The sequence below is a fragment of the Polypterus senegalus genome, chromosome 5, assembly GCF_016835505.1.
Source record: "Polypterus senegalus isolate Bchr_013 chromosome 5, ASM1683550v1, whole genome shotgun sequence".
NCBI classification, from domain to species: Eukaryota; Metazoa; Chordata; class Cladistia; order Polypteriformes; family Polypteridae; genus Polypterus; species Polypterus senegalus.
Genome location: NC_053158.1, coordinates 187,971,512 through 187,986,053, shown reverse-complemented (window position 1 = coordinate 187,986,053; position 14,542 = coordinate 187,971,512). Strand labels below are relative to the sequence as shown.

Sequence of the window (14,542 nt, the reverse complement as noted above, 5' to 3'; positions counted from 1 at the left end):
CTTTTTTTTTGATACTGGGTCTCACCCCCCCCCCCTTTTACTGCATCAATCAATACCCTGCTATCAGTCTTCCATGCTGTACTCTGCCCTCCCACAATCGCACCTAACAGTCACTTAAAACCAAAAAGGCTTCAACATGGCTGGGACGCTACAGTATTTTTGAATTTTACTGCTTTCATATTCTTTACCTTTCTCTGCATGTGTACGCTCCATCGCTTTATTGAGCCTTTCGAATTCCACTGCCTTCATAATCTCCTATCTGCCTTTTTTCTTTCCAACAATTTTGGGTATCTTTTCTCCATGCTGCTCTTTCTTTTTTCCTTCTGCTGTTATGCACCTAAAATCTGGAATAGCCTGCCAATAGGAATTCGCCAGGCTAATAGAGTGGAGCACTTTAAAAAACGGCTGAAAACACATTACTTTAGCATGACCTTCTCATAACTTCACTGTAACTAAAATCCTGATACTCTGTAGATCAAACGCATTATAATAACTATTCATGGTGGCTCTAAAATCTGTACTAACCCCTACTCTGTCTTCTGTTTCCTTTTCCTGTGTTCTTTTGGTGGTGGCTCTACTCAAAGCACCGTGATATTCCAACAATGATGGATGGATTAAAAGCCAGAAGTCTGTATGACCATCAACATCAAGTGATTCTGTGAGAACCCTAACTACAAAGAGGACTATTTCATTTAAGTTAGGTAGAATGCCCAGAAGGGACTGGGCGGTCCCGTGGCCTGGAACCCCTGCAGATTTTATTTATTTTTTTCTCCAGCCGTCTGGAGTTTTTTTCTGTCCACCCTGGCCATCGGACCTTGCTCCTTTTCTATGTTAACTAATGTTGTCTTTTTTAATTTCTTGTCTTTTATTTTTCTTTTCTTCATTATATAAAGCACTTTGAGCTACTTTTTGCATGAAAATGTGCTATATAAATAAATGTTGTTGCTGTTGTTGTTTTGCTTAGTCGTTGACGTTTCATTTAGAATACATTGTTCTCATACGCTGTATATGTGCTGTGAGCACAGGACCTGTGTGTGCCGTGCCTTTACATGACTGAGTGTTTTGCTGGCTGTGCTCTTGTTTGATATCGGTTGTAAGTAGGGCGTGTCTTGCAAAAATCTCATGTTCCATGTCCCCGTGAGATAGTCCTGGGACAATCTCTTGGCACCAAATCTCATGTTTATGGTCCCCGCAAGATGCTCCGTGGCCAGTCTCTTTCCTCTTGCGGGTCTTTTAAGTGTCTTCCGAGAACTTCCGAGAAGATCATGTCTCGTTGCCCTGCTTTTCCTTTCAAAGATTTTTTTTTTATAATAGAGAGATATGTTTCTAGCCATCCCCGCGGCTTTGCTCACGTATTAGTGAAACAGGATAGTGAGGTGGGCCCCGCCCAGCTCTCTACACCTGACATCCCCTCGGCCTGCAACTTCTGGCTCAGAATAGCACGAATATATCGCTCCTGCAAGCAAACTATGATTCTTAGCACAAAGTCGCAAAATCAACCAGAATGTTCAAGCAAATTATAGAAAAAAAAAAAGATTTAAATCCATTAAGTAGTTCTCTCGTTCACTAACTAAACGAATTAAGGTTACACCCCAAGGCAGACGCGTGAGTGAGGAGGGCCCCACTCCCTCCCCACAGCCTGATGAGTCTCTCTCGGATCACGCAAATAAATCGGTACTTCAAGCAAACTATGATACTTAGCACGTGCTCCTAATTAGACAACGGATGGTGTCCTGGGGGATATCCTCCCAGATCTGGACTAGGGCATCGCTGAGCTACTGGATAGTCTGCAGTGCAACCTGGATGCATTGGTTGGGCCGAAACACAATGTCCCAGAGGTGTTCTATTGGATTGAGGTCAGGCGAGCAGAGCGAGGGGGCCAGTCAATGGTATCAGTTCCTTCATCCTCCAGGAACTGCCTGCATACTCTCGCCACATGAGGCCGGGCATTGTTGTGCACCAGGAGGAACCCAGGTCCCACTGCACCAGCATAGGGTCTGACAATGGGTCCAAGGATTTCATCCGGACACCTAATAGCAGTCAAGATGCCGTTGTCTAGCCTGTAGAGGTCTGTGCATCCCCCATGGATATGCCTCCCCAGACCATGACTGACCCACCACCAAAATGGTCATGCTGAACGATGTCACAGGCAGAATAATGTTCTCCACGGCTTCTCCAGACCCTTTCACATCTGTCATGTGTGCTTAGGGTGAACATGCTCTAATCTTCGAAAAGCACAGGGTGCCAGTGGTGGACCTGCAAGTTCTGGTATTCTATAGCAAATGCCAATTGAGCTCCAGCTCTCCTAGAGGAACTGCCTCTCTCCTGGAATCTCCTCCATACCCTTGAGACTGTGCTGGGAGACACAGCAAACCTTCTTTAATTTTTGAGCAGATATACAGTATATATATATATATTACATGTGAAAATCTTTTTTCAGATACGTGTTTTTGTTATGAAAAAATAAGAAATACTGTACCACATTTATTTGGCAATTGTACAGGTCAAAGAAATGGAAAATATTTCCAGTGCAGCATATATCCTAAACATCGGTGTCAACATGTCTTACAAATTTGAGGTGGGAGTTGAAATATAATAGGGTTCAACATTAATAATAATTCAACCTGCAGTGTTCAATAGTCTATAACTGAGAGCACTTACTGCTTCAGTCTACAGGTGGGTCGATGATGTTTAAAGATTCAGCAATAGAGGACTTCAGTAATGCTTTTATGTAAATGAAGGTTTTTTTTTTACTTTCGATTTATATGAATAATTAGAAGATCGATTTTAATGATTTTTATTTATAGTGTTCGAATAGGCTTATAGGACCCGAATTGTCACGTGCACAAAGTACAGTGAAATTTCAATAGCAGCAATAATAACAACCGTAATAGTCCTCCGACTGCATAGGAGACACAGACTCCGCAAAATACAATTAAATGATAAATACGATGACATTACTGTAACTTTGGCTTCTGAAGTATTGATGAATGAATTCATTCAAAGGTAATCGATAATAGTGCCTTTTCTGCATATATTGAAATCACGGGCGTGTTTAAAGATTATTATTATATTTCGATTACGTCGAATTTTGTGGTTACTATGGTAACCTAGATTAAAGGTATATGTTAATGGCTTACCGAGCTGCTTTAGTAAGATTATGACCGTGCTGTCACCGCCTCGTCGGGCTTCCCGTTGGATCACGTGAACACACAGTATCTGTGCTAAAAGTTGCCAGTAGCAGCCTACACACACAAACCTATCCGATATGCCCTGTTGAACTACAGAGTAGTCCAGATCTAATTATGCAATTTTCATTACGCTATAACTTTTATTACATAGAAAATCACCCAAAACATCCCGGACCATCGGGAAGCGCGCGAACTGGCGACGTGAAGAATCGTCTTCACGCCGAACTGGAATCGTCCCCGCATAAATCAAAGTCACCCAGATGATCTGGATCTGCATAATTAGATCTGGACCACCCTGTACATTTTAACTCTGCGAGTTTTGTTTCCTAGTATCGTTGTAGGTGCCCCCAACTTTAGTACAGGGGGGCAATTGACCCAATGCCAGTACCATTCGCCAGAAAACGCATATGGTAGCACAGCATGTAGCGTATGTCTTGTAAACAGAGGGCATCAGCTGTACGTGTAAAAGGTGGTGCCTAAACGAATATTTCTATATGTCGGATCTACTTTGTAACTCATTTCTGAAGGGCAATATTCGGTGTTGATCAAGAATATCAGCTCACTAAGTACTGCAAGGATGAGCAGATAAACACTACAACTAACTTCTAACTACGGAGAAGTACCGATACATCAGATAAAAAAAGATTATAGTGCACAATGCGCCAAGTTATAAGCATTTTTATTATAATGATCGCAATGCATACATTTTCACTTAAAAATACAAGCGATTCCATAAAACCAAGTGGTTAATCTGGTCATTTTTAATACGTTGATTAAATTCTCGTAAAAGGAGGCATGTGGAATAAGACAATGCTATCCGCATGCGCCTTAAAAATTCTTTCAGTATACGTTCGTTTTAAAATATTATCTTTGATTTTAGTCACTATACAATATTGATAGTACAGGAGTACAAGTGTCCTGATTTTCCTGATTCCGATTAGTTTAATAAACGATCAGTATAATAACACACGGCATGTTTATTTTATCCAAAATATGTTTAAACAGCTTATGTCTCGATCACTTTCGAGACTGCAGCACTTACCTGAGTCTGTTGTCCGAGTCATAGCGAAAATCATTAGCATGATCATCTTATTCGTAGAGTAACTTTTACATTTAAGGTGAAAATACTTGTACTGAAAACTGTGTTTTTCCATTACAAATAGATAATACGTTTTAACAGAACAGGAAGTGGAAAACGCCAGCTTGGTAATTCCTGAAGTGAAAGTGAAACAGTTGTAGCAAGTCAAGCCGATATACGATGCCATTTAAGGGTGATTTTGAAAGACAATTCGAAACTCTTACATGGTTCGTATATTATGAGGGTCTGAGGGGCCGAACAGACCATAAATCATATATTTTTCTGTGTCATGGCCTGTTTGGCCCCTCATAGTGTTTTTCAGTTTTGAGTGGGTAGTGGCTCAATAGAGGAGAACTTTATAGGACAGGCTTTGATAAATTTAATTCTGCACACAAATTAGATCATGTCAGTCAGTCATTATCCAATCCGCTATCCTAACACAGGGTCACGGGAGTCTGCTAAAGCCAATCCCAGCCAACACAGGGCGCAAGGCAGGAACAAATCCGGGGCAGGGTGCCAGCCCACCGCAGGGCACACACACCAAGCACACACTAGGATCGCCAATGCACCTAACCTGCATGTCTTTAAACTTTGGGAGGAAACCAGAGCACCTGGAGGAAACCCACGCAGACAAGGGGAGAACATGCAAGTTCCACTTTTATTTCAGTGTTTTTAATTTCGTGAAAATGTAGGTGTAACTCCATAAATTTCACAGCATGTTTGTGATTGTTAATTATGTTAGAATACACATGTATGCAAAATCAAAACTTAAGCAATTGTTTTAAATATGAATAGTTTTTGAATTCATGAACACAATAAAAATATAATTGGAATGTTTGTCACAAAGTACAGAATAATTAAAATATAAAATCAAATACTCAGAGGATCCGTACAGACGTTTTTCAAAACATGGCAGGATCTAATCAGTAATATTTTAAAATAAGTTCATGAAGCATAGATAATTTATTAATTTAGGTATGTTTAAAAGCTGTAAAATTTTTATGCCGTTTGGCTTGCTCTCTCTCTCAAGGGTGGGGATCGATCTGTTCTTAACTCTATTTTTCTTTTTGTAAAAACTTGATTGCTTTGTATGGAGTGCAATAAAATTAATAATAATAAAAAATACACTTTAATATAAATTACTTTTGGGTAAAAAAAACAAAAAAACCATAAAAGACGATTCACTTTGAAACAATAAAGCACAAAGCAAACACTAAAACAATTCAAATGTTTAATATGAAACTCATCCCGCACGCTTATCTAAACACCTTTGTCCATTTCGGACTCCGTTCTCAGCTGAAAGGCTACCTAAAAACGGAGTTTTAACAGACATCGGTTGTGACTGGCATCTTAAGCACATTTCAGCAATTAACAGCAGTTTACAAAACTTTATAATCAGAATATATTTAACGCGATATCCACGTGTACCGACCTGTCATAAACGTTTGGGGGGAGGAGGCAAACATTATAGGCTACAGCAGACAATAGACAATAATCCAACAATAAGGAACAAAATAATAGAGTGCCCTGCATAATGTCTGGGAAGGTTTCCCTTAATTTCCTCCTCTGCTCCATCAGTTGAAAAGTACCATTCACACAATTCAGATATGATTAAAGTGCACATTGCAGACTTTCATTTAAGGGGATTTGGAATCAGTCACACCTTGTAGAAATGACACTTTTTCTATGTGGTCCTCCCATTTCAGGACACTATAATGTGTGGCACACAGCAATGGCAGGTCTATTAAAGCCATCATATTAAAGACTTTGTCGCATATCCCTTGAGTTCAATGACTGCTTGAAGTCTGCGATTCACAGACATCACCAGGTGCTGAGGATCTTCTCTGCCAAAACTCTGACGCAGCCATCTTCAGCTCTTGCTTGTTTCTGAGGGCTTGTCCCCTTAAGTTTTCCCTTCAGCTCAACTGGATTTGGGCGACTGGCTTGGCCATTCAAGAATTCTCCATTTTTGCTTTTTGCCCTCCTAAGCTATTTAACATCTGAACGGTTTGATTTGAATTTGTAGACTGTGGAGCAGAGGGGGAAATCGAGGAAAAATGTGACTTTGTCCCAAACATTATGGATGGCACTGTATGTTTGCAAAAGATTATGGCTTAAGGCTGGAAGGATGGCATTTTGCAATTGTGTACAGTACTGTATTTCAAATTCTGTTTTGTGTGTTTTTTGTGTCATAATTTTGGTCAACCACATGAGGGCACTCCTGTTCCAAAGCTGCCTTCATGGTAGATCAGTTTGCCCTTTTGTTGTGAAATTCAAGCAGAATTGTTGAATAAAGAGAGACTGAAACGAAAGACTAAAGTAGAAAAGATGAAATACACGCATTAGATAAATTGATTTATGATCAGATGAGGCACTTGAGATAATAATAAGCTTCCTTGATATATGGCGCAAAATATTTAAACGTGATGATGCAGTCAGTTCTGAATTGTGTTTAGATGAGAGAGGAATAGAAACAAAATTCTTTATAGGCGTAAGATCCAATATTGTGACATCTATTAAATTTAAGGCAAAAACAAATATGCTGAAGGCACATGTGGATTGGGAAATTGGATATTTAAGGGTAATAGTGGGTTATATATAAACTTTGGCAGCCATTCCAGTGATGATCTTATAATCCTACTATTTGGAAAGCTGTTGTAAGAAAGAGTCTTAAAACAAAAATGAACAGGGGGTCTTTGAGCATGCGCACTATGGAACCCATTTTATGTTTCTCTGAGATAACAGAGACTTATTTCTACAGAATCTGAGCCTACTTTGTGTATTTTTAAAAGGATACGTTTTGTGCAATTTCTATTAAATTCCCAGTGTTTCCATGACATAGTGGAGGAGGAAGCACCTGCTTTATATGTTTTATTGGAAAAGTATGCCACATTGCTCTCAAGGAGTTTTATTTTTTGGACACAGCCAACATCTTCTCTTTTATACCACAAAATATCCAGGATTGTGATTCTATTGACTTACAGTCCAACATGGCCGCCTTCACATTCCAGGTCAGAAGCTACCAAGTCAGTCATTGTTAAGGTGTGAGAATAGAGAAGGATTGTTAAAGAGAACAAACACACTGAAAAAGATGGAGTATGAAAAGGATAGTAAGAAATAAATCTTTACCTATTAAAGACAAGAAAAACTGTTTAATGCACTTACATGAGATTTTGCCCTAGTTCAAACCACTATTCAATAGAAGTAAGAAAATGCATTCTGTGAAAATACAGCACCTCTCTTTCTATTAAGTAAGCTGTGTTGCCTGCATGTCGGTGTGTTTTGGTAAGCTGCCGAGGTGATGAAGACAAAGAAAGCATGTAGACCCCAAACCTCCACACTTTACCTCAGAAGAATGCAAACAGATCGGTATAACAGTATTAATTGTAGTAACGTCTGATGGAAGAGCTGTAAATAAACAGGTACAATGGAAGGGCTTAGTCACCTTTATGTCATGTTGATGAAGACCACCAAACACAGTCCTCATTTAAAAAATAAACAGTGCATAATAATGTACCAACTTATGATAATAGTGAATAACTAAATCATAACGACTAACTCATATATACTCCAATCGATCAACAAAAGTTCTTATTTAATACAACTAGGGGGCTCCGCCTCCTGCTCGCTTTGCTCGCCCACCCACGGGTTTGGTTAACCGGATATACAATTTTAAGAGATCGTTATTTTCATAGCAATTGTTACATATGCATTATTTTCACTTTTACTTTAAAACTTTAGTTATAACAATATTTGGAATGAACTTTTCTTCAAGATCGCATGAATTTTGATTCCGCGTTTGGACTTACATCGTGACAACGCAATGTATAACTGCCTGTGAGTGAATATCGTTTCTTTCTCTCTAATAAATAAAATGACTTTTTTGAATGTTTGTCCATGCTCTTTCTTCTTCGCTTAGTCATTGACGTGTCATATAGAACTTATAAAAGTATTGTCCTGATAAAATTTATAAGAGCTGAGAGCGCAGGAACTGTGCCTGACAAAAGCATTCACATGACTGAGGTTAGATGACCGTGGTCTTGTTTGAAAATGGTTGTAAGTAGGGTGTGACTTGAAAGAATTTAATGTTAAAGTGTCCGTCTTACGGGACTTCATACTGAGCCAACGTTTTTGGAATCTTTTCATTTTCACTGGCAGCACGAATTGGATGATCTACAAGTCTCCTTTTCGTTGTTCCGTTATTTCGCAGAGTAATAACGTCCGTTTGTTTGCGCTAATGCGATCTTTCCTATCCTTTTTTTGAGACTTACGAATTTTCGTACTTCCATTATTTCTAGCCTGCTCTGCATGTGGGCCGCAACAACATTTTTGATTTTTTTACGACATTCTACTTTGTCATCTACTGTTTGTTCCTTGGCATGAACTCGTCGCGTGGGACATATAAGTGTCTCTCAGAGAAAATCGCGTCTCATCTCCTTCCAAGATTTTTTTTTATAATAGAGAGGTAACATTTTGCAATATAAATGAGCCAATCATTCAACATCAAAAATAAACTAACCTATATATTGAAGAAGAATCTTTTAATAATCTCCAACACCTTCTTTGAGTCTTTACTCAGTAAAAAAATGGAGTCATGTAAAAGCTTTACGTGATGTGGAAGATCGGGGGTCAAACAGCACCCTAACCTGGACACAGACAGGCTCAGCGACACACAAGTCCCAAAAGCATACTTTTATTTTCTTTTTCTTTAGCACACAGTGCACCATTCACCAATTACTCAGTCCCTTTCTTTTCTCTCTTTTCTTTCTTCTCTTGTTCCTCTTGTGCCTCCACTCCTCCTGGCAGCTTTGTCCTGCTCCACTCAATTCTAGCTCCCAGATTGGTGGTGAGGCAGCTCCTTTTATAGCACTACCTGAAGTGCTCCAGGTGTTTCTTGACCTCCTTCCTGCTGCACTTTCGGGTGGGGTGGAAGAGATTCCTCTGAGGATCCAGATGCACCTACAGCACCCCCTGGTGGCACCCATGGAACCCAGCAGGGCTGCTCCAAACTATAAGTCCCAGCAGACCCTGCTGGAATCCATGGTGCTGTAGCAACCCAGGGAGGCTGCCCTCTAGCATCCCAGGGCAGATAATCTCTCAAACATGGTCTCTCCCTTGGTCCTTCAACCCAGCTGGTGTCCCGGATGGGTAATAATCCTGGCCATCCGCCACAGTGAACAGGATAAAATTGGTAAGGCTGGAAGTCAGTTTCTCATGATCGCTTTAAGAGAAGTTGGGATTCCTGGCCTTGAATAGAAAGTTTTGCCCTTTGTTACATTCCTGAGGAATTAATTACAATTCTGCATAATTCAATAATCACCTAATTATAGGTCGTCTGATGTGGAATACACTTGATGGTATCTTTCAATTAATGGAAAGAAATTTTATATGTCTGGAAATACAGTGCAGCAAATAATTATTCAAAGAGGTGTATATTATTTCCTTGGTTGTGTTCAAGAATACCCCCTAAATAAAGGTTAGTACGTCTGTTTCTGTCTTTTGACTCGATTACAGTTGTGGAAAGTGAAGAAACACCTTGCTCCAATGTTTAGATTTTTTCTTCCCATTCTCTACAGATTTCAAAAGGTCACCAAGCTCGGAAACCGTGTTTTAGGTCGTTTTTAACCTCAGGAAGATTGTCATAGAATTTCTCAAAGTTAGAACCAAAAGGAGCTTTTGATTCACACAGTTTGTTTCAGCTTTGCTCTTTTTACTTAGTTGCAAAAAGAGACCACATTGGAGATGCCAGCTTTCTCAGATTTGAAGCTGAGAACTTTCTTCGTAAGGTTAGACATCCCTCCATGGGATCTACATTGCAAAAATGGTTACAGAAGCTAGGTTATTCTTATCGGTCACATTTGCACACTGCAGGATGTGGGAAAGTCACAAAGTACAAAAAGCAAACACCTTCAGGAGGTACCTTCTTATGGTGCCATCAGCTGCTGACTGTCTCTCCTTTTTCATTTACTTTAGTAGTGTTATTGAACAGTAAAAACCAATAGGTCTTCCCATATTTTTCCAGTAATTTCAATTCTAATTCCTCATTTCTGGCCAACTTTAATACACAGGTCTTCTTTTTTTTTTTTAAATATGGAAGTATCATTCTAACTATCCTTCTTCTCCTCCCATCTATTTTAGTGTTGTTGGTCTGTTCAGTAATCCTTTTGTGTTTGCTATCCTTGACAATGACTGACTTGGTAGTTTCAGACCTGTGATAGGAAGGAACTTGGACTAAATGTCAAAAGGACCAGTGTCCTGGAATTGTTGTGGCATATAAGAGTAGATTTCGGCCTCAATTATAAAACTTTGCATGGATTTGAGCATGAAAATATTCACAAAAAACAGGAAAATGCATTATTACCCTTCAGTTTACACTTTATAAATCACAATCACTTTTTAAGTGTGTGTACGTGAACGTGTCTTGAATGCCACTCTGAAACATGCTAATCAACCTCATACATATGCAATCATGAGGCTGCAGAACTTCATTGTCAGGCAGAGCAGCCTCCCACCTCACACATTGGGACCCTAACACCTGCAATCGAGAGTATCTGCCTGTGCTCCACAACTGAGAGTGTAAGATCCTAGGTGGCATTATAGCACTTCTATTCTGTATTCTGGGGGGTCTGGGAAAGGTGTAAGGTGCCTACATCTGAGAAGGCATGCACCCTCACCTGGCACATGTAATGACATGGCTACTGTTAAAATGAAGGGTATAGGCCAAATGAAACACTGTGTTCAACTAGTTACCTTACCCTCAAGCTGTTCACCATGTACAGTACGGTCATGTCTGCCAGTAACTTTGCCTCAAAAATAAATGAATCATGGGTTGACCCAGGTCATGGAGAAATGACGTTTGTCAACCACTTCTTGGCATCACATATGGGAATTAGTACAGTGGATCGAGACTGTTATTTTTGTTATCAAGAACACGGGGACACAGTTGGAAACTTGTTGAGGGTGAATTTCGCACAAACATTAGGATTTTTTTCTTTACACAAAGAACGATAGACACTTGGAATAAGCGACCAAGGAGTGTGGTAGACAGTAAGACGTTAGGGACTTTCAAAACTTGACTCTATGTTTTTTTAGAAGAATTAAGTGGATAGGACTGGTGAGCTTTGTTGGGCTGAATGGCCTGTTCTTGTTTAAAGTGTTCTAATGTTCTAAAGGCTTGTGCATTAATAGAATATCACTGCTCACTGTTAACAAAAACAGCTTTATTCCTCCTAGGTGCCCCATTGAAATACAAATGTAGTAAACTGCTCCGATTACGTTATGAGAACCAGACACTGCTGCAAATTGCCTTTTTATGTTGGCAAAAATATGTTTTGTTTTATGTATGTTCACTTACACCATGCAAAAACTGTATTTAGTGCCTCTCTGGTTGGTTAATGGTTTCCAGCATAGACAGGATAATGAAATGAAGCTTAGCTGAGATATTCTTCATCTGTCGGCCAGTTCCCTGAGAAGTGACAACAGGTAGCTGATATAAACTGACAAAAATATAATAGTTCTTCAGTGCAATTTTGCAGCATTGGCCATTTTTAAACGGGAATAAAATACAGTCTGTACATCATATTGAACACTTTTGAGGTGTAATATGTTTGTCAGATCACACACATTATAATAATAGCTCGGTGATGTGAATTATCATGCCTGAGTCGTCATTTAGCTGGTTGTCATTTCTAAGTTTCTCAGAGTTTCTGTAAATATATGTATGTTCCTCCATCAAGTTTTCTTTTATAAATCCCAAAGTTCATGTGGGAAGTTGCGTATGCACATTTCGGGCTTTTTTATGAAGATGCCCCAGAAAGCTAACAATGAAAAGGTCCTGTGCCTACAGCTTTTATTCTGAGTCCCCTGGATCATGTGGGATTCCATTCCTGGTACAGACCTCTGCATTCTGGTTCCTTTCTTGTCTGGCCTCTTTCCTCAGACCAGTTTGCAAAGGGCGACCCTTGCAAGTGAACAAGACAAGCAAAATAGAAAAACTTTAAAGATCTCTCAGATATACAAGCCACTTTCTACCAATGTTACAGTCGAAAAAGTGAAAGAAAATAAGATTATATTAAGATATGGCATATATAATTCTAACAGGTCAATTTGTACAAATAGTACATTGTATTTATTGATAATAAGGATTGTTTAGCCCATTTTGCCAAAGAATATATGGCTAGGGATAAACACATCAAGAAGCAGGCTTTTCAAGAGTTTCGATGACTTCATGCTCTTTTGAGAGTGCAGAATGTGAAAAACTTCAAGTCTGATGTTGTCCCGTATTGAAAATACAGATGGCCTGAAAGAGACTGGACCATCAAGTGATCACCGATATCCATCTGCATAGGAGTGCTCCACAAAGAAGTAACGGTTCATAACCCAGTTGAGAGACCTCACTAAGGAATGAGATGCATCCTGTTCTGCGCTCTTTTGAAGAGGAAATGGACTCAATTCCACTTTAGGTAGAGGGAGTGCGATATGAGGCACAAAGCCAGAGAGTAGATACTGGTGTGATAATGGAGGCAACGATACACCTGTTTGAGAGAAAGAACAAAACGTAATTGTTAGCAGCAACAAACTTGTTCACATCCATCACAGTGCACTACTTGTAGTAAGACTGCAGCGCTTACCACTGCGAGGCAGCTTAGGCCATGCATGGTGCCAGTATAGGGCTTGGGTACACCTATGGCCACTCACTTATCTCATTGGACCACCCTGTTTTGTAGCTTGGCTTTAAATATTTTTCAATTTTATCTTTATAAATGATAATTAACATATACCATGCATATGTATTTTAATATACATCTTACTTAATTAAAATATAAATCATTTATAAACATGCTTAGCAAAATTGCAGGTGTTACATTATCACTATACTAAGTATGGAAAGGATATATATGAGAGAGAGACAGAGAGAGGATGCACTGATTACAGCTCGTTTCCGCACCCACTACATGGCAAACCACCTGGATTGAGATCCAAGTGCATTTGTGCAACGGGTGACACCTCAGCGCCATACTGAACAGTGTGAGGTTTTATTGCAATGGCTGGAGTGCCAATCCTGCCACCAGTCCCCAAGTTTTCCCCTACAAATTGAAGGACCTGCTGCAGGACTGGATGCAAATTAATGTCATACCCTAGGACAGACCAATGGTAGGTTAAGGGCTTTGTTCAGAGGCCCACTTCTGGTATTTTATGGGATTCAAACCGGCAACCTTCCGATTACTGGAGCAGATCCCTAGCCCCTCAGAGCCGCCACTCCGCTCATATGAATATGTGTATATGGTTACCAACTTTATGGCGTATGTCTGCCTAACAAGGTTTAGAAAATAAGAGTGATTTGTAATACAGTAATCCCTCCTCGATCGCGGGGGTTGCGTTCCAGACCCCCCCCCCCGCGATAGGTGAAAATCCGCGAAGTAGAAACCATATGTTTGTAAGGTTATTTTTTATATATTTTAAGCCCTTATAAACTCTCCCACACTGTTAACATTATTAGAGCCCTCTAGACATGAAATAACACCCTTTAGTCAAAAGTTTAAACTGTGCTCCATGACAAGACAGAGATGACAGTTCTTTCTCACAATTAAAAGAAAGCAAACATATCTTATCTTCAAAGGAGCGCCGTCATAAAGGAGCGCGTCAGGAGCAGAGAATGTCAGAGAGCGCTCGCAAAGAAAAGCAAACAATCAAAAAATCAATACATGCTTTTAAGTATACAGAAGCACCGCGATAAAGCGGCATTTTGTAGAGGAGCGTCCGTGTCCTCTGTGCAAACAGCCCCTCTGCTCACACCCCCTCCGTCAGGCAGAGAGAGCGAGAAAGATAGAGAGAAGCAAACAAGCACAGCGCGGGAAGCCTATCTTATAGCATTGAGGAGTTTTAGTTAATATGCAATACATGCTCTGATTGGGTAGCTTCTAAGCCATCCGACAATAGTGTCCCTTGTATGAAATCAACTGGGCAATCAAACTGAGGAAGCATGTAACCTAAATTAAAAGACCCATTGTCCGCAGAAAGCGGCGAACCAGTGAAAAATCTGTGATATATGTTTAGATGTGCTTACATTTAAAATCCGCGATAGAGTGAAACCGCGAAAGTCAAAGCGCGATATAGCGAGGGATTACTGTATTACCAATCACGACCACTCGAAACATCTGACGTTAGCTGAAGGCTATCAACTAGTAACCTACTGAATTTACTAGTTATATAGACTTGTTCTGTTGAAAGAAAATGTGAGTAGGGCAGGATCACTATTACTAATAACGTAACA

The 14,542-nt window shown here is 39.8% G+C and overlaps 2 protein-coding genes across 4 annotated transcripts in view; both read right to left on the bottom strand.

Moving 5' to 3' along the window:
- Positions 1 to 4,588, bottom strand: part of LOC120529726 (major histocompatibility complex class I-related gene protein-like) — a 22,615-nt gene extending 18,027 nt beyond the window's left edge. Inside the window, exon 1 of the mRNA XM_039753790.1 lies at positions 4,234 to 4,588. Within this exon, the coding sequence (XP_039609724.1) occupies positions 4,234 to 4,456 (223 nt within the window). The 5' untranslated portion in view covers positions 4,457 to 4,588. The remainder of the gene's footprint in view (positions 1 to 4,233) is intronic.
- A 7,732-nt stretch (positions 4,589 to 12,320) lies between these two features.
- The window catches only part of wdr97 (WD repeat domain 97), a 44,874-nt gene continuing 42,652 nt past the window's right edge, over positions 12,321 to 14,542 (bottom strand). For all 3 annotated transcript variants that reach the window (XM_039753787.1, XM_039753788.1, XM_039753789.1), the window contains exon 23: positions 12,321 to 12,803. In XM_039753787.1, coding sequence (XP_039609721.1) covers positions 12,595 to 12,803 — 209 coding nt within the window. In that variant the 3' untranslated portion in view covers positions 12,321 to 12,594. The remainder of the gene's footprint in view (positions 12,804 to 14,542) is intronic.